This window comes from Eptatretus burgeri, chromosome 7 (genome assembly GCF_056783735.1).
Source record: "Eptatretus burgeri isolate ZD-2024b chromosome 7, Ebu_testis_v1, whole genome shotgun sequence".
Lineage (NCBI taxonomy): Eukaryota > Metazoa > Chordata > Myxini > Myxiniformes > Myxinidae > Eptatretus > Eptatretus burgeri.
Window position 1 is genome coordinate 62,489,804 of NC_140967.1, and position 27,964 is coordinate 62,517,767.

Here is a 27,964-nt window from a genome sequence, read left to right on the forward strand (position 1 = left end):
CTTGTTGGGAAGAGTAACTGAAGCATACTATTGCCTGGAACTGCCATTTAAACGGTTGAACCTTTACCCTTTATTCAAGCTTGGAAGCCAATAAGGCCAAATTACAAATATCTTACTGTGTATACAATATAAGTTGTATAAATGAACCACTTGTAGTTCCTTAAAGTTTACGTAAAGGGGAAACGTTGCATGGGACAGAACCGAACTGTAACCAATGCATTAACAGGCTGCAAACATCTTGCGATAGATCTCCACGGTATCCACTTGGACTTGGAATGAGCTCTTTGTTGTCTACCAGGTGTGTAGCCTGACATGTTAAACAAAAAAACATTTTTTGTACATCGTACTATGACAACAATTCTAACGATGTTGTAAGTTAAGCCAAGGACTTACAGATCAAATCCTTATTGTACACCTGTGGTTCCATTCAACATTCCTTTTAACGAGCTTACAAGGCACATGACGTCATTCACAAACAAAAAAAAAACTTGGTAAGAAGCATCAATTTCGTTGACTTTATTATTAAAAGTGTTTTGAGTGGCAAAATATAATACAATATTGGTTTAATTCCTCAAAAAAGTCACCAGAGTTCGTGATAATCATAAAAAAAAACAAATTAACTCGTAGAAACCGCTTTTAAGGATAATTGTTGCCATAAGGTCGACAGCATGGTCTTGCCGGTTCACTTGTCGTCCAATTATGAGCATATTCCTGTACAAGATTCATTCTCTCCCCCAAAAGCTACGAGTTCTAAAGCGCTATACAAAACACTGTAAACCTTTGCTTGCCACAACAAAACGTTACAAAAGATTACTTTGCGTCTTCACAACACGCACTTGGCGGTGAATTGAAAAGTTTCCAGCGCACTCCGCCGCTTCCAGCCCCATCTCACTCCTCTTTTGTAAACTTTGTTTATCATTCTCCAAATATACAACTCTTATAGGAAGGCAGGTGCACCTGCTCACCAGGGCAGGGGGGCTTCTGCTGGGAGGTGGGGGGAAATCAAGGCAATGAGGAAGGTGCGTCAGACGTCAGGTGTATCGAATGGACCAAAGATGGTCGTGATGAAGGCGACGACAGTTTTGAGTTTGCAAGCCTCGGTGCAAAAGGTTCAGCATCGCTGATGAGAAATAATAATTATAATAATAATAATAATAATAATCATCATAAAAAAGAAAAAGACCCTTGGACTCTCGATTCCAATTATTCTATGTGTCACATGATCCACCAGACAGGTAACTGTGTCACAAATACGTCTTGGGTATTCCTCCCTTTCAGCGCTCTCTCTCTCTCTCTCTCTCTCATGGAAGTGACATTGCACTGGACAAATTGTGACAAAGTACTAATGACAACATATTCAGAGCAATAAGAATAATGATTATGATAATACATCCCTGGAATAAAATGGAAATATCATGTCGGTGGATCATTGAAAAGGGGAATAAGGTACACGAGGTTATTAAAGGGAACTTTTCAATTCAGATACCCCTTCATCCGTGCGAACCAAAGTACATGATGGTAGTTTTGAGTTGGTCGGTTTGAATGCAGATAGCCTTTTATTTATCTGTGCATGGACCGTTTCGTTTAGTCGATGTTAGGAGTAGATATTACGAAGGAAGTTCAAAATGTTCTCGGAACGAGATACTCACGAGATCGAGCAAGACGTGCTTACGTTATAATTATTTTTCGAGAAGTACAGTATGCATCATTAGTAAGTAAATACATTTTCTTACTAATAATAAGAATAATATATACTTGAATAGATGGGCATCCAGCTTGTGAAAGACTTGGGGGGGGGGGGGGGGTGGGGTCGAGCACAAACGTATTGGGCAGGTACTGCATTTGAAGAATCATTGGAGTCGTTAAAGTACAAGTAACAAGAGACATTAAAGTGAAGTACATTAAAGTACAAGATACATTAGGTACTCGTATATCGAAAAATCGAAAGTTTGCTCGTCTTGAACTATCGTCGGTATCTCGTTCCAAGAACCGTGATCGCCCCTATAGGGAGGTGTTAAAAGGAAGAGGCCAAAGTAATGTGTTGTAACTCAACTATTAATGAACAGGTTTGGACATTTGCCTTATAACAGTTGTGCACCATTAAAAAAAATATATATTTATATATTAAAAAAAAAAAACGTTTGGCCTTCCAAACAATTTTAAAAAAACAAAACCCCCAAAAAGCCAAACCATTTATTGGCAGCCTTGGTGGACGAGACCCACGGTACAAAATGGACGATTTGAATTCCCATCGCCATAGCCCAATCAGACGCGTCGATATGCTCCCGTCCTGCCGGTGCCCGACCCCCAGGGAATCGCGGATCCTCGAGCTGCGCACACCACCAACTCGAGCTCCGTGACCAACAACACCGACATGGAGCGTCAATTTGTCCTTTCGGTAAATAAGAGCAAGCAGGCACATTATTGGCGAAGCCGGAATTAATTCAAGTATGGTTTACACATCATACCCTTCTCCCCCTATACATATAATGCTACCTCAATGCATGTAACGCAGTGGTGTCGAGGTGCAGAGTGTGTGTATATATATATATAGCCATTTGTAATAATAATCATTCTGCATTTGAGCCAAAGTTCATCTTTATAATGAGTGATTGTTTAAGGCGTCTTTGCGTTTCCATGGTTACGGAGTTAAACATTTCCACCAAACGAAGGAACGTTCGTCCTGTTACCGACGGCGTTATTCATCGCCGTTCGAAACGTCTGAATTCCGAGTCCAAGAGGAACCGGTAATGATTTGTAAAGGTTACCTGATAACTAGTATAACCACACTTGTATGATATAATAATGGGATCGATTAAGCGGGTTCGCCGGGCTCCACGTGATCCGCAGAACTCCGCGCGTGCAGCAGCCTCCACTTCCTTACGGAGGGGGACACAAGACCATCGGGGGTGATGCAATTTTTTTTTTTTTTTTTTACAAAAGGTACGTTGAGTTAAACAACTGGCAATGGGACTTGGAAAAAGTAATTAAAAAAAAAATCGTTGGACGAACTTTTCACACTTTGACCTGACTGTGCGACCGGTCGCGACAGGTGCACACATGGAAGCTGAGCTTGTTGAGCGACGTGTGTGCACATGGAGACGGAGCTTCAGGAGAGTCCGACAAACGAACAGGCAAGCCCGAGGTCCGGGCAACGAAGACCGCCGTCCTCTACATGTGTCCGAGCGATAATGGTCCGGCAGCACTTTGGTACGGCGAGGTGAGCTGGTGCGTGAGCCGCGACGACATCCCTGCTGCTGCTGCTGCTGCTGCAGCACTTTCTCCGTGGTCGCCGCTGGAAGGCAGGTAGATGTTGATCATCTCGCGCAAGTCCCCCGGGCAGGCGGTCCGTGCGGATCCCTGAACCTGCATCTCGCCTTTGGACAAGCCGCCCGAGTGCGTGAGCGACGCGAGCGGCGGGAGAGGAGCAAGAGATTGGTACGAAGGACCCAGGTCCCGGGCCTGCACGTAACTGGGCGAGCAGAACCCCGCGGCCGACGCTCCGGACACCCCGACTCCACCTGCGCAGGTGACCGGGCCCACACCGCCCGAGCAAGCCGCGCTGCTCACAGTCAGGTATCCGGCTGCGGCACCACCCGGGTACGCGTCGAAGCGCGGCGCTAGTTGCGCGTAGCCCCCCGGAGTCTGGGGGTCTCCTTGCAAAGTCGCGTAACCCCCAGGTGCTCCCCAAGCGCTGGCCGTGTAGGCCGTGCCGTATGGGTCCAGGACCGGTCGTGAGAAGGCCGCCGAGCTGCTGGAGCCCACAAGTGAGTACTTGTCTTTCTTGAGCAAGGTCTTTGCCTTGCGCCGAGGACGGTATTTGTAGTCCGGATGCTCCTTCATGTGCAGCGCCCTCAGACGCTTGGCCTCGTCAATGAAGGGTCTCTTCTCAGATTCATTGAGCAGCTTCCACTCGGCGCCCAGGCGCTTGCTGATCTCAGAGTTGTGCATCTTCGGGTTCTCCTGGGCCAGCTTGCGTCGCTCTCCCCGAGACCAAACCATGAAAGCGTTCATCGGTCGTTTCACACGTTCGTCCGGGATCTTGCCACCGATTTCAGATCGATCGCCGATGGCTCCCGCAGCGGTTTTGCCGAGCGGTGGTCCAGTTGGGGTCTTCAAGTCGGTCTCGATAAGGCCGAACATGTTGCTCGAGCAGCAGCAGCAGCAGCAGCAACAACCACTTGTTGTTTGTGCGAATGTTGTCAGGGGAGCCGTGAACAGCGCATCCAGATTCAATCGGCGGTGCTGTACGTGCTCACGACGCGCATCACCACCCGGCACCCGGCGTTTCGGACGCTGCACAGGTGTGTCCCCCCCCCCACACACCTGCGGGCCAAAGCGAGGCCGCGCTGGTAACGCACCGCCACAAGGACCGCTGCGCGCGCGCTCCGTATGAACTCGCCGGCTTTTCAAACGAGGCGCTCGAGGCGCCTTTTAATAGGGCGCGTCACGTGACGCGCGGGCGGCACGACGGGCCAATGGGAGCACTCCTCGGGAGGTTCGAGTGCGGCCGGAGCGCTCCGACGCCCCTGCGCGCCAAAAAACGTCCTTTCAGACATTTTGCACATCGCGCAGGAAGGATGTTTATTATCGCGGCTCTCGGGCAGCCGTTCACCGAGCAAACGTGTCGCGTAAGTAACGTGAGGGCGGCAACTCCGGGACAATCGGAAATTCGCATGAATACAGCATGACGTGTTTCCATTGTTGGTACAATCCGTCCGTTGTGTAAACACGTGACGACAAAGCGTCGTGCCGTCGTGTACTCGGACACATAAACTGCCAAGGTGAACTCTCACTGCTTCTATCGAAAAAATAATAACAATAAAAAACCGATTATTTGTACGAATAAAAATGTCATCGTGAAGCAGATCTTTGTTTCGTTTCGTCGTCGCGCAAAATGAGCGCAAAAAGGGGAGACAACACGTGTCGCTGCGCACGGCGAGCGCCGCTTGTCCTTGGGGTTGTTTGTGATCGAGTGTCCCGAACGTGTCTTTAACTACAATCGGTTTACACACAAAAAAACGTGTAATTCTTTCACCGCTCGCGGCCGATTTAAATCAGCGCGCTCGAGCGCTGTTGCGCTAATTAGTGACGTAGCGGCACGCCGGTCGCGCGCAGGTGGCATGACGTCACCCCCTCGGACGGACATTAAGCCGGGCGTCTCGTCTGCCGGCACTAGTTGTCGGACGTTAAAGAGCCGATAGTCTTTTGCGACGAGTGGACGACTCATCGCCGGCACCCTGGACGATTTACAAATACCTGCGCAAATCGGCTCCCCGAGACCATGAGGCCTGTCCTGCCGGTTCGTGAAAAGACTTGGGGCCAACATCTCCCCCCACGGTTGGTTGACCGCACGAAGAGGTGGGAATGATGTTTTTGTTGTTGTTGTTGTTGTTGATAATCCTTGCATCGTCATGAAATGTACCCAACAATCATGTCCGTGCACGTCGAGACTGCCAAGATGGATCTCGGCTACAGATTGTTCGGCTTTCGTTCCCATCTTAAGCGGACCAATCGAGTGTGTTATCACTTTCCGTTACACCGTGACATTATTAACACTCGTTATCACTCTCATCGAGCCTCGAATTCGATCTCTGCTGCTCCTCTTGATATCAGGTCGGAGTTCGGCTCTGTGTGTGTGTGTGTGGCCTCTCCACTCAAAGATGTGCTCCTTCTGCTCTCTCTGTCTCTGTCTGTCTCTGTCTCTCTCTCCCCGGTGTCTGCAGATGTGGAAGGAAATCAGAGACGACTAGTCAACCACCTGCGTACACACATTGCCATGGAGCCCTCTCGCTGTGCTCTGATGCTGCTCCATCATGCTTCTCATCCTCATGGGGACTGTGCAGTCCTAGAGACCCTCGGACTTCTTGGAATGTCTTTGAAGAAAGCTGAAACATAAAGGGGGTCTTCATGTGTTTCCACTGTGGACGAGTTAGTGATGTCACTCGAGTCCCCTCTACCTTTCTCCCAGCACCATCGACTCTCCGTCGTTTATCTCTTCCCCGGGCCTCGACCCGTTGAAGTGTAAAACAAACAAAGGAAAAAAAAAAATCTGATTCCAACTGACCCCCGAGGACATCGCAGTCACCCCCTTCAATCCACATCGACCAAGATGGAGCAGATTATTCAAGGGAAGGATAATGGAGTGTGATGATGTTTTAACCCTATAAAGTAGTGTTTGTGTTTGGAGAGTAGCGACGGGGCAGGAGGCCGGCTGTAGTGTTTTATATCATGTAGAACATCAGCGCAAGTTTGAGAACAGAAAGACTCTCGATGAGTGCACGCAACAACTTGTAAACTAACGAGTAACGAGTGCTAAACAGCGATGGCTTTTACAAAGGTCATGCCACGCCTTAATGTTTCATGTCTAATGACCTTACTTAACAGGTGGCCGCAAAACAGAGCCGTTGAAGCACAGCTCTGGGTTTGTGAGTGGGGAGTTGGGGTGAAGAGTGGGTGGGCGAGAGAGGAGGAGGAGGAGGAGGAGGGAGAGGGGGGGCGAGCTGTATTAAAATTGCAAAATGGAGCATTTGGAAACAACTGCTCGGGAAACATTAACGCCGTAGGGATGCTCGGTGCACAGCAGGTGAGATGATGCGGGATATTCAGGACAACAGGGCAGGTTATCCCAACCAGGTTGCTCGTGCTCCGACGGTGTTTGAAGGCCGGATGTGCCACTCGACAGTCCGTTGGTCTCGATTCACAACCGACCATTACATTCCCGAACTCATGACGCACATGCAACGAGTCTTGCTCAAACGTCAATACTTTGATTTCGTCAACCATTTCTGGTTGAAAGTGTTTCCATCTTCTGGACCCGTTGCGTTGGCCCGTTCGTGTTTCCTTCTGATCCTCCTGTTTGTTTGTCGATTGTCTTCTATGGATGTCTACCCAACATCTTTGTCGTGCATGTATGTACAAGCTCCTCCAGGAGCCTGAGATCAGTCATTGTCAGTGTGACCACCCCTTGGCTTTTTTCACAAGATCTTGGCTCTTCGTTGTTCACCTTTGGCGTCTTGGTGTTCTATTATTTTATCATCGCTTTTCCGAAACGTTGTGAATTCTTGGCTTTTTTCATTGGCTCACTTTGGCATTTATGAAAATGAGGAGTGGTCACACTGGCCACTGTATGAGGTGGGGGTGGCCAAGGCCACAAAATCTTCATTATATTAACGGACAACACAACAGGATCCACAAATCCAGGGCAACCTTCACTTTACTCGTTCAGTAATTCGATGGCAATGCAGAGCAACAGTGTCGTTGCTACAAAGAGCCAGGAAATAATTATATAAATGATCATTGAGTGATGGAACTTGTTCTTGAGTTGCTCTTCCCTGGGACGAACGAACCTTGATGTGACCGTGATCTGATCTGATATTGTGTGCATATTTTGTTTACACCAAATGAGGTTCTGTGGCAGAAAAATCCGAAATCACGTGTCAAGGAAAAAAAGACTTGAGGATTGCCAGGATAGCCTAGAGCTGGCTGCACACACCTTTGAGCCGTCCGTCTCGCCTGGGTTTGAATCTACTCCACCAGACTATAAAACTGTCGTCATGGTGTTTTTGTGCCTGCAGGAGGTCGGCTGGGGAAACCTTTTTTGATGAAAGACTTTCACGAGCCGGTTGGCCCAGGCCCGTCATTCGAGGGAAGGTGATTTGAGCAGGAATTTGTAATTCGTTCTGTGCGTCGACGAGAATTCACCTACTCTTCACGAAAGACACCGTGGGATCTCCGACGTCCACCAACGACCGGTGCCGGCAGACGCAACCTCCTGCTTGTCATCTTTCCGATGGACACTCTCACATTGATGTATCGCCTTGCATGCGAAACACCAGAGTGGCAGTTTATAGCTGGGTCGACATTCAGACCTAGACAAGACATCTCAAAGTCCAGTGTGCACACCTCTAAGCTATCCTGCCAGCCACACCTACCGACCCTCACACATTGATCATCCCTTGATATTAATACTCCTGCAGATCTGCACTGCGAGAAAGCGAAAGATTTCTTCTTGTTTTTTTTTTTTAATAAGTAAAGAAATATTTAAAAGTTGGTTTTAAAATGATCCGTTCTCATATTGTTTGGCCGGTACCAGGCACGCGAGATGGATGCCCGGGGTAAACGACTACTTTACAGTGTCGTGGCGTTGAGACAGGGGACTGGGTGGTGCGTGACACAGGCAAGTTGTAAAAATACTCAAAGCAGAATTCTTGCGATATTTGACACTCCACCTTTTTCATGAAACACCTTTGTAGTGTAACACTAATGGCTGCTACTCTATTCATATTACGTTCAGTGGAGAGTCAGAAGCGGCTTTGAAGTGACATTTCACTGTGAGAGTGAGATTGATGAACATCCTAATATACCTCGTCGGACCATTCCAAGGGACACACCTGGTCCCAAGCGTACTCTTACTCAGTTTTCCAAACCTGTTGCCCATTCAGGGGGGGTGGGTGGATAGATGTTTTGAGGCATAGTAGTAAAGAGTCATAGTAGCGATATATAGCACGATATCTCAAAAAGTTGCAGATGGTTGAGGATAGTAAAGAGTATGCAGTTAAGCAAAATTGAATGTCAGGTTAAGTTAAAGGTTCTTCACGAAGAAAGGTAATCAATTCTTAGCCGATGAATCGATTACCTTTAGTTATTATTTACAAGTTACGTCAATTAATTGGACAGTGAGGTTAAGAGTACGATTTGTAAATATGCAGATGACATGAAGCTTGGAGGTAAGGTGATAACAGAGATGGACGTCAGGAGATTCAGGCTTGTCTCGATTCCTTCATATATTGAGCAGAATATTATCAGATGCACTTTAACATAAAGAAAGGTAAGGTGCTGGGGATGGATATAAATAATGAACATCGAGATTACATGATGCAAGGGACAGCCTTGATACAGGAGAAGGATCTTGGGGTGGTCATCGATAGGGGAGGGTGGCCCAGGACGGTGGCAGATAAATAGGGGATAAATTGTAAATCAAACGAGGTAATGTTGACGCTGTATAGGAATTTAGCGAGGCCTCATCTTGAATATTGTGTGCAGTTTCTTTTTTTTGCCAAACCTGAGCAAGGACACAGCTGCCATTCAGCGTAAGGCAACTGCATTGATCCCAGGCCTAGTTCGACTCAGGCATGCGGAGCGGCTGAAAGACAGAGAGGACAGGAAAGAAGGCGGTTACGAGGTGATATGGTAGAGATGTTTAAGACAATGAAGGGTATGGACATAATAAGTGCAGAAGTTTTTCAGCATAATAGGCAGTGACACGACAGGGGCCATATCCTGAGAGTAAAGAAGATGAGAGTTAACACGGTAGTAAGGCAGGGGTCCTTCACTCACAGAGTACTCAATGTTGGGAATGGTCTTTTTGAGAAGGTAGTTGCAATAGATATCATAGGTAAGATTAAAATGGAACTATACAGATACTTCGCAGCATATATATTGGCCGGACGAGTACCTTGGTTAGATATGGATGGGTTATTGTGTGTACAGTACACGTGTAGTAATTGTGAGGTCTGTGAGAGGGTCTTATCACAAAGTGAATAATATGTTGTTAGTGTTTGTTCATCAATCGCCCACCAACCCTCTCCATTCTCTAAAATGACATAAAGCAACAAATTAAGGGAAGAGATCACTGGTGATGTCCGTGTGCCCACGCCAATGTTTTCACTCCTCATACCTCCCCCACTGACATTAAATCGATAACATGATTGATTGATTGAATCAATGTGGTGTTGACAGGGCCCTGCTCCTTACTCTCCACGTTCCTTGTACATCAATTGTATCATGTTTTTTTTTTTTTTTTTAATCTTCCAACAGCACCGCTTCACTTCCTAAGTTACCCCTTTAAAAGGTAAATACAACTCGTCCAGCAATATATTATGCACATATCGATTTGGATAACATTATAATGATGATTTAATAAGTCTGGTGTTGGGTTGACGGTTGAGGTGGTGAGCTTGCCGGGATAGCAATCTTATGGTTCTTGAGTTATTTTGTTAAAATAACATGAGGTGGGTTGACTCGGCCTGTCATCATTCTGAGGTTGGTGAGATGACTACCAGCTGACTGATAACAGGGGGCACTGCATCAGTGGCACAGATGCACCCCCAGAAAATGATGCAGCCACAGGCAGTACATCATTATGTTGCATTACGTTATTACTTGGTGAAAATTTTTTTTTGCCAATTAGTTTTGTCTGGAGTGTTTGTCTGTTTGATTGTTCGTCACACGATTTTTGGTCACAGTTTTCAAGCGACCGTTGTGAAATTTGTTGCGTGTGTAGGTGACTGGCTAAGGACAGCAACGCTTAATTTCGGTGAAAATCCAAATCCGGATCCGGATCTGAGAATTTTAAAAATGATTCTTCACCATTGAGAGTGAGGGCCAAAAGCGATATATAGCACGATATCTCAAAAAGTTGCAGATGGATTCGGACGAAACTTGGTGAACATGTTGGGTGTGTGACAAGAACTAATTGATTCGATTTTGATGAAGATCTGAATCTGGATTCGGATAGGAGAATTTTTTTAGGTGATTATTCACCATTGAGAGATGGGGCCAAAAACGACATCTTGTATGATATCTCAAAAAGTTGTGGACGAGTTATGACAAAACTCGGTGGATGAGTTGGTTAGGTGACAAGAACAAGCCGATTCGATTTTGGTTAAGGTCCGGATTCAGATCTGACCGATCAGTGGCATACAAAATGTATACTGTTCAGCCTCATGGAGGTACACTACTTGGCCAAAAGTATGTGGACACTTGCTCATCCAACATCTCATTCCAAAATAATGGGGATTAACATGGAATTGGTCCCCCCCCCCCTTTTTTTGCTGCAATAACAGCCTCCACTCTAATGGGAAGACCTTCCACTGGATGTTGGAACATTGCTGCGGGGATTTGCTTACATTTAGCCACAAGAGCATTAGTGAGGTCGGGCACTGATGTTGGGCCATTAGGTCTGGCTCACAGTTGGCGTTCCAATTCATCCCAAAGGTGTTCGATGGGGTTGAGGTCTGGGCTCTGTGCAGGCCAGTCAAGTTCTTCCACACCGATCTCGAGAAACCATTTCTGTTTGGACCTTGCTTTGTGCACGGGGGCATTGTCATGCTAAAACAGGAAAGGGCCTTCCCCAAACTGTTGCCACAAAGTTGGAAGCACAGAATCGTTTGGAATATCATTTTATGCTATAGCTTTAAGATTTCCCTTCACTGGAACTAAGGGGCCGAGCCCAAACCATGACAAAACAGCCCCAGACCTTATTCCTCCTCCACCAAACTTTACATTTGGCACTATACATTCGGGCAGATAGCGCTTTCCTGAAATCTGCCAAACCAAGATTCGTCCGTCGGACTGCTAGATCGTGAAGTGTGATTTATCACTCCAGAGAACACGTTTCCACTGCTCCAGAGTCCAATGGCGGTGAGCTTACACCACTCCAGCCGACGCTTGGCATTGCACATGGTGATCTTAGGCTTGTGTGTGGCTGCTCGGCCTTGGAAACCCATTTCATGAAATTCGATGAACAGTGTTTGTGCTGACGTTGCTTCCATAGGCAGTTTGGAATTCGGTCGTGAGTGTTGCAACAGGCGACAGACGATTTTTCCATGCAACGTACTTCAGTACTCAGCGGTCCCATTCTGTGAGCTTGTGTGGACGACCACTTCGCAGCTGAGCTGTTGTTGTTCCTAGATGTTTCCACTTCACAATAACAGCACTTACAGTTGACCGGGGCAGCTCTAGCAGGGCAGAAATCTGATGAACTGACTTGTTGGAAAGGTGGCATCCTATGTTTGTTTGTTTGTCCTATCCTATAACCAATGTTTGTCAGTCGAGATTGCATGGCTGTGTGCTTGATTTTATACACCTGTCAGCAATGGGTGTGGCTGAAATAGCTGAGTCCACTAATTAGAAGGGGTGTCCACATACTTTCGGCCATGTAGTGTATGTGCTCGACTGAGTACCGTTCCGTTTCGCCAAGTGTCACTCCATGAGTGATTTTTCATTTAATGATGTTGCATTATTGTCATTTGTAAAACATGATTGACTTGCATGCAATTATATTTACATAACCGACGCGTTCACAAGTATTTAGAGTAAATACTACACATTAACTACCATTCGAGCTGTCATTTTGTAAAATGTATCGGAAAAACATGACGCTGGTGCATTCATCGTTGTGTGTTTACCATTCACTTCAAGCAACTGAAGATGAGACAAATATTTACTGTTGTTGACCATGGTTGTTCAATCACCTTCGAAGGGTAGAATCCATCTGTGGCAAGAAAGTTAAGAAATTGTATAAACCCTTTTATAAGACACTTGGTTGCCCCTGGGATGGACCTCAATTTGTCTTTAAAGAAGAAAAAAATAATTGTTTACACCGGTTGTGCAATATTACACCCTATATCTGTACACAGGCTGCAAGACCATAACCAGGGATGAGGGTCCACTGTAACACCCAGGTATAAACGGACTAGTGGCGTGGACCATGGTGTCAACCGCAAAAACAGCGCTTGCGAAAAACGTGGAAGAGTAGTGAGTGATTCAGCAAACGTTATTTCAAAACATGTCAAAGATATGACGAAGGCTCGGGTAGTGGTGATAACGTGGGAGTAGTACATCTGTGTTCGGTTCTCACCAGTTGGACCAGTGGATTAACAAACCCAAAATGTACTTTTATAACAACTAACATATAATAACCAGCTTATACAAACTTAGCAAGGCTGCAGTCTGCATGTTATTACTACACACACCAAAAAAAAGGCAACGGGAGGGGGGGGGGGGGGAGATGGAGTTATACCCTACCCATTCTAATGGGCCAGAATATGGATTGATACATTTCGACTGCACATGGTGTAACAGCTGTATAACATATCCTTATAGCACCACCACTACTACCACTACTACTTTAACAACTGCAAGTATTCTCACCTTGTGGGTTGGCGAGGGAACATTTCTGGTCCAAGTCTTTCAAGACCTGGCTGGCCGGGCCTGACCTTCGACTAAAGCTGCTTCGGGCAGGAATTTGTAATTTGTTCAATGTGTCAGCCATAACTTGTTTACCCTTCGCGAAAAACACTGTGGGATGTTTTATGTTCACTAGCTAATGTAAATTACATGACTCAGCTTGCTTAACACCCAAGCACTCAGACATGGCACACTTTGTGATGTAACATCCTTCCTGCGAAATACCATTCTCATCGTTTAAAGTCTGGTTGGGAATCGAACCCAAACTAAACATCTCAAAGGTGAGTGCAGTCCTTCTGAACGATCCTGTCGGATTCGCTGGTAAACGTTATTGCTTTCTTTAATATATGAAACTTCCTTTTAGTAAATGAAGCTTTTTCAAATGTCCGAGAACGTAATGCTAAAACATCATAAATATTTAATAAGAATACAAGTGCTCACCGAGGACACAACCAAAAATGGGAAGTGTAGATTTCACATTTCAATAAATAAATATATAAATATGTCAGGAGCAATAATGGTAAAGTGTAAATAAGTAAATAAACAATTCAAGGTGGTATGTAGGTAGTGGTGATGGCGAAGTGTAGATACAAACAAATAAATAATTCAAAGTTTGTGTTGGTATTGGAGAGAGTAAAATGTGTATAATTAAATAAATAATTCAAGGTGATATGTCGGTAGCGGTGATGGTCAAGTGTACATAAATAAATATACACGAGTAATTAAAAGTTGAGTGGTTGGTAGTACAGATAGTAAAGAATATATAAATAAATAATAGTTCCCAAAAGCATATACAATTCTGTACTATTCTCCTGTAAATTTATATCTTTAAAATCAAACCAAAATTCCAAATTCGCTCCGATCACAAAATAAAATTGGACGTTCCTCATGCCCAGATATTATTGCAGACACGTGTCGAATGAAATGGGTCCAGTCATTTGCGAGTGGAGGTTCTAGGCGGACCGACGGACGCACAAACTGACTCTCATGACCGAAATATAAGCTCCAAACCGGGTTAGAAATGTTATAAAACAGTGATTAGTTAACACGGTCAAAAAACCTTCCTAATTTGGAGTGATCCCATAGTGTTTTATATTGGATTTTTTAGGTTATTAAAGGTTATAAGGCAATGCTTCTCCAAGATAGTTTCCTTGGTGTTGCACCCAAATTGACTGCCACTGAATTGTACAGGTTTGAGATTCCGGTTAAAATGAGATGGGAAGCTACCACTACCCGTACCCTTGGGTGTATGTAAGCTACCGGGGAGACATCTATTTTTCACAACTCGCTTGTCATTCACATCAGTGGATATACAGCGTCTTCTTTTGTTTGGTTCTTTTACTGAACTATAGAATGGAAAAAAAGTGTTAAATTTCGGTCCAGGTCATGACTTTCATAAGACTGCATTCCATTAAAATAAAGGTGCACAGTACAAAGAAACATGTGAAAAGACAGGGGTTCGAGTTACAGCTCTATCGACCGTGAGTATATCTTGCTGTGATGATACTGCTGCAATCTGAACTTTATAGGCTTGGAATGGCAGTGTCACCTGCTGGAATATCCAGTACTTGAGGGAATATCTTGGACAATATATAGAGGAAAAGGCTTTTTAGTGTAACTAATGGGTAGAGTAATCCTAAATGAGTGTACTGTACGTTTTGTAATGAGTTTTGTGAAAGTCTACTGAACATCATGGAAAAGTTTAATGGTGTTACAAATGATGGTTGCACATGACTCCCATATCTTCTGAAGGACAACTGACCTGTGTCATAAGCTGAAAATACATTTGAAGTTGCCCGCAAAGAATATATCACTGAAGTGCACAAAATTGTCAAGCTTTAAAAACCAGAGGGTTTTATAGTGGTACAGACATGAGGCTACATAATGAGAGAGAGAGAGAGAAAGAGACAGAGACAGAGACACAGAGACAGAGACACAGAGACAGAGACACAGAGACAGAGACACAGAGACAGAGACACAGAGACAGAGACACAGAGACACAGAGACAGAGAGACACAGAGACACAGAGACACAGAGACACAGAGACACAGAGACACAGAGACACAGAGACACAGAGACACAGAGACACAGAGACACAGAGACACAGAGACACAGAGACACAGAGACACAGAGACACAGAAAAGAAACGCTGTGGTGGGGAAAGACCATCTATCTCAAACATGCTCAATGCATATCTATCCACATGCATTACAATACACTCAACTGAAACAGATACTTAAGGAATAACTATCATTATATTAAAGATGCATTCTTTCACCCCTCAGAGCCAGAATTGCAACTATAACTATATATATATATATATAGTATATAACTATATATATATATATATATATATATATATATATATATATATATATATATATATATATATATATATATATATATATATATATATATAACTATATATATATATATATATATACACAGACAGGACATATATATAGTATATAACTATATATATATATACACAGACAGGACATATATATATATATATATATATATATATATATATATATATATATATATATATATATATATATATATATATATATATATATGTTTTTATTACGTTTAGAATGTACAGTATTCATATGTTTGAGCCAACACATTCCCTCCTCTGCTCCCTTCCCCAAACAGCCCCTTTCATGTTCTATGTGGAACGTGTCCCTTGCTTCTCATCGCTTCAATTCCCCAATGTAGGTAGTATCTTGTCTGTTACAGAAAATTGCAAACAGAAACATTCACACTTTGAGTTTATGAAGGTCCTGCAAGAAATGCAGAACAAACAGCTAGAAATGGTTGAGGGGCAGAGGAGGATCGACATTTTACAATGGAAAATTGTCTCCATGAAGTCTAGTGAATGTCTGTCATCAAAAAAGATACATCATGGATTTTATCAATTAAAAGTTGATATTAGTATGTTTACTGCCTTGGGAAAGGTATGGCTGAGGTTTCAAGCATTACCCCTTCGTCAGAGTTATCGACTATTCTCCGGCAGTAAACATCTCCCATGGCTCTTATAAATTTCATTTGATAAAATCTATTGAGTTATTTTTCTTTTTCTTTGAATGTTAAATTGATGGTTGCAAGAAATGATATTTCAACAATCTTGGATTTTATGGGAAATTTTACCAAATATGCCATATAACCTTTATTCTTCCACAACATCATTTACTTTGAAATGCACAATGTTGATCGGAAATTTTGCTGCCTTCACTGTGGACTTATCACTGTTTAAAATGAAACAGAGAGGCAATTTTCCTTTTTTGAATTCCTCTGTAAGTCACAATGTTACATTGATATGAGTGAGAGTAAGTTGGTGATATCTGTTGTTCTTGGGTGTGAGATGTGATATGATAAAAGTGGAGGGATGAGAGGGGGATTCTCCTGTTATTGCTGCACAACTTATCAGTTGGTGGTGCCTGTTGAAATATAGCATAGAGGAAACCACGGTTATACCTTTGTGTTCTCCTGTCCATGATCGTATGCTATATCTGATGGTGAACTCACCGGGGTTGGTAATATATTCATTTCCCACAAAAATATTGGTTTTATTTATTCGATTTCTGATAAGGTGTCACTGTCACACTTTGCACCAAAAACTGTTAGATATCAGGTGAAATTTGCAGCACTCCTGAGCAAGTTCATGTTCAGTGTTGGATTGTCCTTTGTCGATTGGCTCTCAGAAGACATCCCAAGATGACCAGTTGTGGTTTGATTGCGTTGACTTAGGGACTCTAGCCAATGCTGATTTTTCGCATTACTTTCTTTGAACCAATTTGTAGAATCGAGATTTTCAATAAGCATCACATACTTGTTGAAAATATACATACATACATACATACATACATACACCACATACACCACAACAGCTATCACTAACAGTTTGAAGATGGATAGCTTGTCCCAAATATGCAAAAATATTTCAACAAGTTCCTTGTCAGAAAGTGAGAAATTATGACCAGAGTCATACAAAATGTGTTTGAATTATTGGGTTCCATGTGAAGGGATGGACGTGTTGATGGGAGTGGGAAACGCTGATGATTAATATTTCACATTTGAACATTTCACATCAGAAGGGAAATGGCGCATTACTATCATGGGAGTCACGAGTGATTACACAGTGTTAGGGACAGTAAAGATATGCTCGGTCGGTTACCAAACTACCGATAATTATACAAGTCCAGCCAATTCAGCCCAGCTTAACTTCAAAGAAAATAATTAAAATCCTATTTTCGGCTTCAGGAATGGAATAAAAGTAGGGAGACCCCCTCAGGATACTTGTTATCCACTTTGCATAAACCCCAAGAGCATTGTTTCGTCGTGATTATCCCCCTACTTTCCTGTTGGAAAAATGTGGTGTCTGGGATTTATTTTCCATGCAGACAATTGATTGCTGGTTTTAAAGCACATTCCTATTCCTATATGTCCTAACTCCACCTGAATTAAACATTATCTACTTGCATCTTCTCTGCTGAACTGCATTAATATTAGTGAATACCTAAAACTTCCATCTAATCATATCTCGAAACAATCTATTTTCCAAAGTAAATATATTTTTTTTTAAATAATAATATTCCTTCAATCCATCCTCGTAACTAGAATCTTCCTGCCAGAGAGCCATTCTCTCTTCTAGTTGATCGACATTGAACCGTCTCTCATGCAGCAACATCCTTTTTTATTAAATATCCCATGGTGTCCTTCGTGTAGGGTCAGCAAGCTGTCACCGGCACCCTGACCAAATTCCTGCTCTAACCAGCAGAAAGCATTCCATCAGTAGCACAGCCATGCCCTCGGCCAATGATGCTACCCCACAGCCTTGTGCTGCGTTTGAACAAATAAGAAGATTAACCAAATCTGTTGCATGGTCATTAATCCATTCAAATAGTCACCCCTTCGAAAAACTCCATTAAGTTTGTTAGGCATGATGTACCTCTCCTTCATGCTGCATACCCTTAATTGTATTAAGCCTTTTTAATCATTCCACACCAAGTCCCTGACAATGATTTCAAATAATTTCTCTACAATTGAAGTTGTTCTTTATAAAAAGAACTCAAGGCTATATCTCCGGTAATATCACTGGCCTTTGACACTGTTTGGCACCCCACACTGCTCACCAAGCTTTGAGTCTGTGGCATCCAAGCCCACCTTCATTTCTGGCTCACCAGTACTTATCCATCAAATTTACTTGTCTTGACTAGCCTATTTAGTTCAATGAAGGACTCCCTCAATTTTCTCCATTCCGTTATATTCAATGCAATTTGAAGCTATTGTGTGCCTGCCAGTAAAATTTTAAATTTCATCTTCAAATCTAATGTTTGATCTATCACTGCTTCTTCTAGGATAGATCTCTAGGTTGGCAATTTGTAATTCTTGTTGTCCACTGTTTAGTTGTTCTTTCTAAATGTCCAACCCAGTTCCATTTAAGTTTTTTGATTGTGAGCAGAATGTAAAGGAATTTTGTTTTCTCTATCCATCCGTTTCTCTTCTTGACCTTTTTGGTTTTGTCAAGACAATTTTTTAATCACGCTTTATTTGGTTATCAATATTTGCTCCATATTCTGTGTTGCAGACCACCTTTCATTGCCCATACATAATTGTTGGGAGAACACGCTGATTGGAAGCTTTCATTTTCAGACACAAGGGCAGTTTGTTTTCCACTAGTACGTGCCTGTAAAAAAAAAAAAAAATTAACAAATAAATATTCAAACCGCGAGCAACAAACTACAACCACACAGGCCGTTTCTTCGCTCTTGCGTGCCCGCACATGCGTGGCCCGGAAGTTGGCATATTATTCGCAGTTATGATTATTCGCAATTTACTTTTAATACCCAATTATTCAATTAGCGCCAACGTCTTTTACCTTTTCGCAATGTCGTGCCAAGGAAAAACAAAAAGAGAAGAGAAGAGAGAGAAAATTTTTTTTACTTCCTGGTTCGGAGCACACCAGCACTCTGATGTTACCGAAATTTATGCACCGTCTAATATGAAAACGATCATAACTTGGAGCATTGTGTTTATCTATAAATGCGCCTAAGAAATCGAGACATTATTAGAATACACGAAGTCATCACTCTCCGGAAGTCCGTACGTTGTAATCCGTAATGGCGAACGCGGCTGAGCTTCCCTTCCCCATCGGCCACGCCCACGCAACAACGTGTCTTCTCATTGGTTTGGTAAATAAATGGCCATAACTTGGGAAGCACTTGTCCGATTAATATCAAACCTTGAAAAGGCACATCCTCAGGTCCCCAGCAATATACCTGGCAAGTTTCAATTAGATCGGACCAGCGGTTGTCGAGAAACAGCGGTCACAGACACACACACACACACACACACACACACACACACACACACACACACACATTGCTGGAATTATAGATAGATGACATTAAAATAAACCAATGTCACCCGCAGGGTGACCCGTATCTTGCCAAAAGGTGACCACGTGTTACTTCTTTAAGGTCACACTGAGGTGAACAGAGCTGCTATCCACCAGGAGCGACTCCTTGAGGAATATCAGCCTACGAGAGATTCCGATGAGAATCGTTCTACAGAGTAACCATGAAAAATATGCGTTTGCCTCATAACGTCACCAAATGACGTCATAATGTCTCAAGCTTGACATATCTAGAAAGCACTCATCGAGGTGTTCAATTTGAGGTTCTACACGATATGGTTCCTAAAACTTGAAAATTTGACCTTGGGGTCAAATATGTTTGACCTCAGGCGCTAACCATGAAGGTCAAGGCCAATTGCCACCAAAATTAATCAGCTGAGCGCCAGACCATGAACTATATTCCCATGAAGTTTGAAGACGATCTGATCAAAATTACTCAAAAAATAAGGGTTTCGTCGACTCCTCTGATTTGCGACAAAGTGACCTTGACCTTTGACCTTGACCTTCAAAATTTTATGTGCTGAAAGGGACCTCTATAGGCCTCTGATATGCGAAGTTACAAAAATTTCCAATGATAACTGTGCTCTGCAGAATTTTTTATACGTGATTACAGACAAACAAAAAAAAGCAAAAAAAAAAACATACAAGCTGACTAGCATATCTTGCAAAAACTTCGTTTTGGCAAGATAAAAATATTACAAATGTTGCCCATCATTCTTTGTCCTACATCTCTTCACTTATTAAAAGTGATCCACATCCATTTGAATGAGTTGCCATAAGTAAATTAAATTTTAACAATGATCAATTTTAATATCTTCCTTTTTTGTTTAAGTGGTTGAACATTCATTTTGTCTTTATCATATTCATTTTTAGTGTCCATCTTTTGACTCTCCAAATTGAGCTCTTCCACCAAGCTTTTCAGTGATTCAGCATTACATGAACTTAAAACAATGTCATCAATGAATCGTCAGTGATTTAATCCTTGTTCATCGACATTTATTCTTCTTATCTGTTGTCCCCAATTTAGGTGTTGGAACACTTCTCAGCATGCAGTGAATAATTTTGTTGAGATCGTGTTTCACTGTCTAATACCTTTCAATCTTGATCTTCTTACTATGTTGGTGCAGTTTCAAGGCCTCTGTTCCATTTTGCTCATTATATCGATACATCTGGAGATGACATTTATGTGATGTAGAACTTCTATGATGGCATTTGTTTTCCACACTGTCGAAGGCTTTTTCATTACCAATAGATCAGAGAAACAAAGGAAGTTTAGATAATTTTGAAATTTTTCAGAAGCCGATTTATTGTATGAAGATGACTTGTAACATCATCAGTATTTTCCATAGAGACTCAGAGGCATGTCACAATATCATTGCCCACAGGTTGGTGACCTCTCTGCTTTCTATTGCCTCTCTTCTAGCATTACTCTACTGTTCTTTAAGCCCTCCATGTTCCCCAGGCCCCCAGCATGCTGTGTTCTTCCAGTAACCTCCTCTTCTTAACACAGGCTTAATTACCACCTCCATTTCTTTGTTCCTCCTTTCTCCTAGCTGTGGAATTACCTCGTGGAGCCAGTCCATTCCCACTCTCCCCTCCAAGGCTTTAAAACTGCAGCTCACCACCATCTCATGTCATCTTCCATCCTTACCTCTGATGTTTTCTAACCCCTTTTAACCATTGCCACACCCACCCCTATTATCTGCAGGTTACTATCTATCGCCTCTCTGCTTTTACTTTTCATTCATATACTTCCTTATTTTTGTGTAGATATTTCCACATGAGTCCACTGTCAACAAATTACCCTTTTATCCTCCATCACCTGGTTCTTCCATGAGCCTAGAGCCCAAGGCCTTGTATAAAAAACATATTTAAACTCGTTGGCCTATGATATCCTGCTGCTTCCCTTGATAACAATTATTGTGACTACATTTGCTGTCTTCAAGTCCTTTAATATCTATACTGTCTTAAAATAAGCTATCTATAATAATATGGTGTGTGTGTCGGTGTGTGTTAGTTTGTGTGTCTCCATAACTCCAAGACCAGGAAACTTCATGGCCCAAAACTTTGCATGCATATATAAGGGAGGACATGAATGAATATTGGGTATTTGGGAAAATTTAAACACTCCTTTTGAAGAGAATTTAGTGGGTACTCATCATTAAAAAACAAAAAAGTCTTACCAAGATGGTGGCATGCCATCTTGGTCAACCCACTGTCACTTCACAGTGGTCTTAAGTCAATAATTTTGTTTCCGCCTGCTCAACAATGCCTCGACATGGACCAGGCCACACCGGTTTCTGGACAATAAAGCACTGAAATTTTTTTTTTCACTTTCATCACTCATATCTTCACATGCCTGGTCTTCATACAAACGAATCACTGTATACATTGCTTTTGTGGGTGCTATATTTTTCAAATTAGGAGGTCAGAGCAATGCAATTTTTCCTACAGGTCAGGGTCAGGTATGGGAGCATGTGCCAGAACAGCGCGTCGCTGCGTCCACTTTCCGCCGGTACTCCAGGGGCCTCCGTCTGGCCATCCTCCAGGCAGATGCCAGGCCCATCCCCATCTCCTTGAGATGATGGTCAACCTGCTGCAACCACGAGGCATGTGGTCGGCCCACTGGCCTCCTCCACTCATGAGACTCCCTCGCTGAGAGAATCTGGTGAGCAGGATCAGCGTCAGGAAAATGAGCCACATGTCCATACAGCCGCAACTGACGCTCACGGACTATGCAGGTAACAAATCTCATCCGAGTCTCTCTCAGCAACCGCTCGTTGGACACAAAATCCGACCAGCGATAGCCAAGGATTCTCCGAAGAGACCTGGTACCAATGGAATTAAGTCTCCGTCTCAGATCCTTGGTCAGCGTCCAAGTCTCGCATCCATAGAGCAAGACTAGAAGTACCAAGGACCTGAAGACTCGGACTTTCGTCCTCCCGCACAGGTACCGGCAGCGCCACACCCCATGATCCAGTGAATCCATGACTCCCCAGGCCCGACCCAGACGTCGATTGACCTCTGACTCACAGCCAGCAGAGACATGAATATCACTGCCAAGGTAAGTGAATCTCTCCACGACCTCAACATCCTCATCACAAACAGACACAGACAGGACAGCAGCATCCAAGATGTCACCGAAAGCCTGGATCTTAGTTTTGACCCAAGAAACCCGTAATCCCAGCAGCTCCGACTCCTCTTTCAGCACCTTGAGGGCCCCCAAAAGGATGTCTAAAGTCTCCGCAAAGATGACTGCATCATCTGCAAAATCAAGGTCCGAGATCTTGACATTCCCAAACGATGCACCGCAGCTTTATCTCTCTGACATCCTCCCTAAAATCCAGTCCATACAAGTGCTGAAAAGTGTGAGGGCCAGTACACACCCCTGATGAACTCCAGTAACAACTGGAAATAAGTCAGAGATGGTACCACCACACTTCACAGCACTCTCAGTACCAGAGTAGAGTTCAGACATCAGATCGATCAGTTTTGGTGGCACCCCACGAAGACCAATAATCCTCCAGAGGACATCCCGATTCACTGAATCGAACGCTTTACAGAGATCAACATAGGCTGCAAGCAACCCCTGCCGAAACTCTCGTCTGCGTTCGGTGAGGACACGAAGGGCAAGGATACGGTCAATCGTTGACTTCTTTGGTGTAAAGCCTGACTGCTCTGGACGCTGGTGCTCAAGCAGATGGTGGCGAACCCTATCAAGAATTATCCGAGCAAAGACCTTGCCGGGCACTGAGAGCAGCGTCACCCCTCGGTAGTTGTTGCAGTCTTGGCGATCACCCTTCCCTTTCCAGAGAGGAGCAACAAGGCCCCTCTTCCAATCAGTTCGGATGATGCCTGTGTTCCAGGCAGAGCACAAAACTGCATGCAACGACACTAGTGCGGCATTTCCACCAGCCTTGAGAAGTTCAGCATGGATGCCACAGATCCCTGGAGCTTTGCCCCGTTTCAACTGGTTCACCACAGCCCGTGTTTCCACAAGCGAAGGTGGACCACAGTTGATTCAAGGGTCAGCAACAGGGATTGTAACACCCTTGACGTCCAACTCGACAGCTTGGGGATCAGCCTGGTACAACCACTCAAAGTAACCGGCCCAGCGGGCCTTCACTTCAGACTCCTCTGTCAAGAGCCTACCACTCTCTGCTCGAACTGCAGTGCTCCGAGGGATGGGCTTGGATGAACGCAATGCGCGAATTCCCCTGTAAACGGGATGAGAATCACCTGTCCACAGGTGATGCTCTACCCCTTCACAGATTCTTCGCACATAGGCCTCCTTGTCCACCCTCAGTGCACGTACAGTTTTACGCCTCAGCTCCCTGAACAGCTCAGCTCTGCCATTCAGCCTGGCCCTGCGACTCTGGTCAATGGTATCCAGTGTCCCTTGAGAGACAAAATTTTTCTTTGCCCTGCGGTGAGCTCCAAGACATCCACCGGCAACATCAAGGACGGTGGTCTTGAAGGCGCTCCACAACTCTTCAGGACCCCCCAAAGCACCCAGACCCCCCAAGTGTCCACTCAGCCTGTTCGCAAACTCCTCAGCTACTCTCTCATCCCTGAGCTTGCCAACATCCAGCCTAGGCTGGGATGGTACCATTCTCCAGGATTTAAGGTGCAGCTTTAGAGTTTCTACAACAAGCCTGTGGTCAGTATTGAGGAACTGAGCACTCCGGTAGACCCTGCAGTTCTGGATCATCCTCCAACGACCGTCAATGAGGACATGGTCAATCTCCTTTGCCGCACCGCCAGCGTTGGAATACCAGGTCTAGCGATGAGCTTGTGGGCGCTGAAACCATGAACCAGCCACCCTAAGTCCATGACTTCTTGCAAAGTCAAGGAACTTAGTGCTATTCTGGTTCATAGTTCCTGACCCATGGAGACCAACACATGTCTCATAACCATCCCTATCAGTTCCAGTCGATGCATTGAAATCCCCCAAGACAAGAAGTGTATCTCGTCTGGGGCACTGATCAACCACAGACTCGAGTGTGGCGTAGAATGCATCCTTCACGGTGAGATCACTCGCTTCAGTCGGAGCATAAACAGAGACCAGGGAAATGACACCTAAGGAGTGACGAATCCTTAATCTCATAATACGCTTGTTGACCGGTGTTACCTCAATTATCATTGGAGTCAGCTTATTGGACACAGCTACAACAACTCCTTGGGTATGGTAACCATCAGAGCGACCAGACCAATAGTAGGTGTAACCACCCACCATTATCTCGCTGCAATCCGGTCTCCGAACCTCAGAGAGAGCTGCAATCCCGATGTCCAAACGCTTGAGCTCAGATGATAACAGAGACAGGTGATCATCCTCTCTTAGGGATAGGACATTCCAGGCACCCACCCGAAGGGACCGCCTCAGGTTAACCCAAGGAGACCGCCGTCTGGTGGACGACACCTCAGCACCACTCCGACACACTCTCCCGCAATCTGACCCAGGGATGTTACCCCGTGGTTTCCCTCCTATCATCAAAGATTGGGGGTCCCGAAGGCTTTGCCCCAATCCCGTCATCCGGTGAGCTGCCCTGTGAAGGGAAGCTGCACAGGAGGTACTCCCACGGAGTGGGTTTTCAGATTTTTTTGCGTTTTTGCATTTTGCGGAATGAAGGGTTTTACAGTGGCGCGAGTGCACCATCCTCCTCATAAAAAGTAACCCAACTGCAGGAGGACGTCCGCAGACACAGTTGGGCACTAGATATGGATGGCCCTTGGCTCACAATGAGCTCCTCCGCCCTTTGACAGGTTTTGTTTTTAATCTTGCTGGGTGTCCATATCCAAACACCCTCCTCACCAGAAAACCTGGTGGGGGAGACGGTTTAGTCGCCACCAACCCGATCATGGAACAGGTTAGTACAGGTTTACATGGTACCTGTAGCAGGTCACAGATCGAACCTGACCTGACATGTTCCTTGTCAGAGAGGCAATTTTCCACCTTTTTTTCCTACACCTCTGCATTATATGATGTAATTTCCCAACTCCTCTGAGCTCCCAAGGTTAATCGCAACAAAACTGTATAGGATCACATTTTTTTTTTTTACCATGAAGCATCTCACTAGGGGTTTTAAACAGTTATTTTCTCACAATTCATAACTTATAAAAACACGAGCCACCGCCAGTCACTATCTCCGAGGGAGATCCATGAATGCAATGTTTTATAAAAAGCCCAATTTTTGGGGATTTCAACCTGGTTACCTACATAATTGGTGAGATGGTGAGCTCCAATCATCAAATATGCTATCAGATGTGAAAAATAACTGTTAATTATGATGTTACAATAATCTGTAAGATTGGCGAAGCTGTCAAGTGACCTCTCAAATGCGCAAATTGCGAATTATTCAAAAACCAAAAAGAGTACAAACACAACATAAACATCGATTTAAAGGCAATGTAACAGCTGATTTTATGACAAAACTCTCAAGGGTGAAAGGAGATTTTGTAGAAAAAAAGGGTTACCACCATAGCCAACTTCTCCATATATCCACCTTGCAAAAATTGTAAAACAAGCGATTTTGATCCGTAAACATGCTCTGGCCCTTGATTGAAAGATATTAAAAATTGTCCACCTAAAAGCATGACAATATGTTCAATTTTGTTAATATTTCTGTTCAATATTCTTCAGCTTGATAGATAAAATGTTTGACTAAATATGTGCTTAATTGTGATAGTCCAAAAGCTGTATTTTACATCCTGGGCAACACCAGGTGAGAGGAGGGAGGGGAAGGGTGAATGCTAGAGGATGGAGGGGAAGGGTCGGGTGGGAGACTCGAGGGAGGGGATAGGGTGGTAAGGTGGCAGGGGACATGGGTGGGAGGAGGGAGGGAGGGGAAGGTGTGGGAGAAAGCAATGCTGGTTACCTTTGCTAGTTGAATATATTTACGAACACTATGCTAACTCAATTTTATAATTATTTGGATGTTACCCATTTGCTCCTGGAGCTATTGTCTCCTAACTTCTTAATCACTTACTAACATCCATTACACTAGTACATTCAATGAAACTCCTCATTTGAGGACAGCTTCCAGTAATTCCTCATTGTGTTGCAACCACAGACTGTCTCAATAATCACACTTTAACTGTAATGCCAGGGATAAGTTTAGCAGGCATGTATTTCACTTATACACACATATTAGAGCTGAATCACACTTCAGCAGCTTTGCTGAAGTGATTTCAAAAAAGGACCAGCAGATCCAGGCAGATGATGATTGGCTATCTAGAATAGCTTGAATGAAAAGGAAGCAGAAGCTTGGTGAGATCAGAATGGCCCATGGCTCATGAGAGAAGAAATGAAATCCATGTACAACAGACTTTTAACGAGAACAGCACTTGGCATAGCACATACCTCCACCAGGCTGAATAGTTTACGTATTGTATCCCACTGATAGGCCAGATCTAGATCTGGACCTGAACCAAAATCGAATCGGCTTTTTCTTATCACCTACCCAACTCTTCCGCGAAGTTTTGTCATAACTCATGCATAACTTTTTGAAATATCGTTCTGTGTATCGTTTTTGGACCGATCTGTCAATGGTGAACAGTCACATAAAAATTCTGGTGTCTGGATCCGGATCTTCACCAACATCGAATCATTTCGTCCATGTCACACACCCAACCTGTCCACCAAGTATAGAACGAATATGTCCTTAACTTTTTGAGATATCCTGCTCACAGACAAATAGGTGAATACATAGCCTCCATCCACCTTTGGTGGCAGAAGTAAAAGACAACAAAGTGGCATAGATATGCTCAACAGGTAGACTTAAAAAAAAAAAAAAATTGTATACATTGTCGAGGCTCGTATGAGAGCTAACGCACAGCAGGTGGTGGGGGGGCATGAGACAAGAGGGTGTGGGAAGGACAAAACAGCAAGGAACAGAGACATTAGATCTGTGGAAGGGAGAGGGATGGGGTGGGGAACATGGGGAATACAAGATGGACATTACAGGGACTTTCAGGAAGAAAAGCAGGGAATTTTAAGGAGGTGGGTTTGGGGTGGATTAACGGGGGTAGAAAAGATCGTGATTTTGGATGGGGGGACAATAAGAGATGGTGGTGAACAGCTGTTTTGAAGGCCTGGAGGGAAGAATGGGATTGAACAGAGTGAGGGAGTTTATTCCAAAGGTGGGAAAAAAGAGGAATGAAAGAGTGAAAGTGAGCAGTGATTCGTGATTTTGGTAGTTTTACCAGAAGGGGGTTGTTGGCGGAACTTGAGCACCCTGCGGAAATATTGTGGGGACAAATCACAGACAGAGCAGGGGTGGCGAGACCAGAGAGGAGACGGAAGAAGACAGAAAGACCACTGACCTGCCTGCGGTGAGAGAGTGAGAGACCCAAAGACTCAGCCTCATTGTGGGAAATACCAATGATCCAAAATGCCTTGGTTTCCATTGCATGAAGCCGAGAAAGGTGAGAGGTAGGAGCACCAGCCCATGGGGAGAGCAGTACTCCATCAGGCTGCGGATCTATGTGGTCATGAGCTCAGGTGGGCCGAGGAAGAACTTTGCACGATGGGGCATTCCCAGTCGGCGACTGGCTTTGGAGGCCAGGTTGGAA

General features: G+C 44.1%; 2 protein-coding genes across 2 annotated transcripts in view; one reads left to right on the top strand and one right to left on the bottom strand.

The window, feature by feature from the left end:
• Positions 1-501: 501 nt before the first annotated feature.
• LOC147023394 (transcription factor Sox-3-like) lies at positions 502-4,422 on the bottom strand. The gene has a single exon (XM_085888772.1). It carries the CDS (start codon positions 4,141-4,143, stop codon positions 3,172-3,174), a length of 972 nt encoding a protein of 323 aa, XP_085744898.1. The 5' UTR covers positions 4,144-4,422; the 3' UTR covers positions 502-3,171.
• Positions 4,423-4,503: 81 nt separating this feature from the next.
• The window catches only part of LOC147023395 (uncharacterized), a 115,682-nt gene continuing 92,221 nt past the window's right edge, over positions 4,504-27,964 (top strand). The window contains exon 1 of the mRNA XM_085888775.1: positions 4,504-4,631. The gene's annotated coding sequence lies outside the window, so the exon portion shown is untranslated. The remainder of the gene's footprint in view (positions 4,632-27,964) is intronic.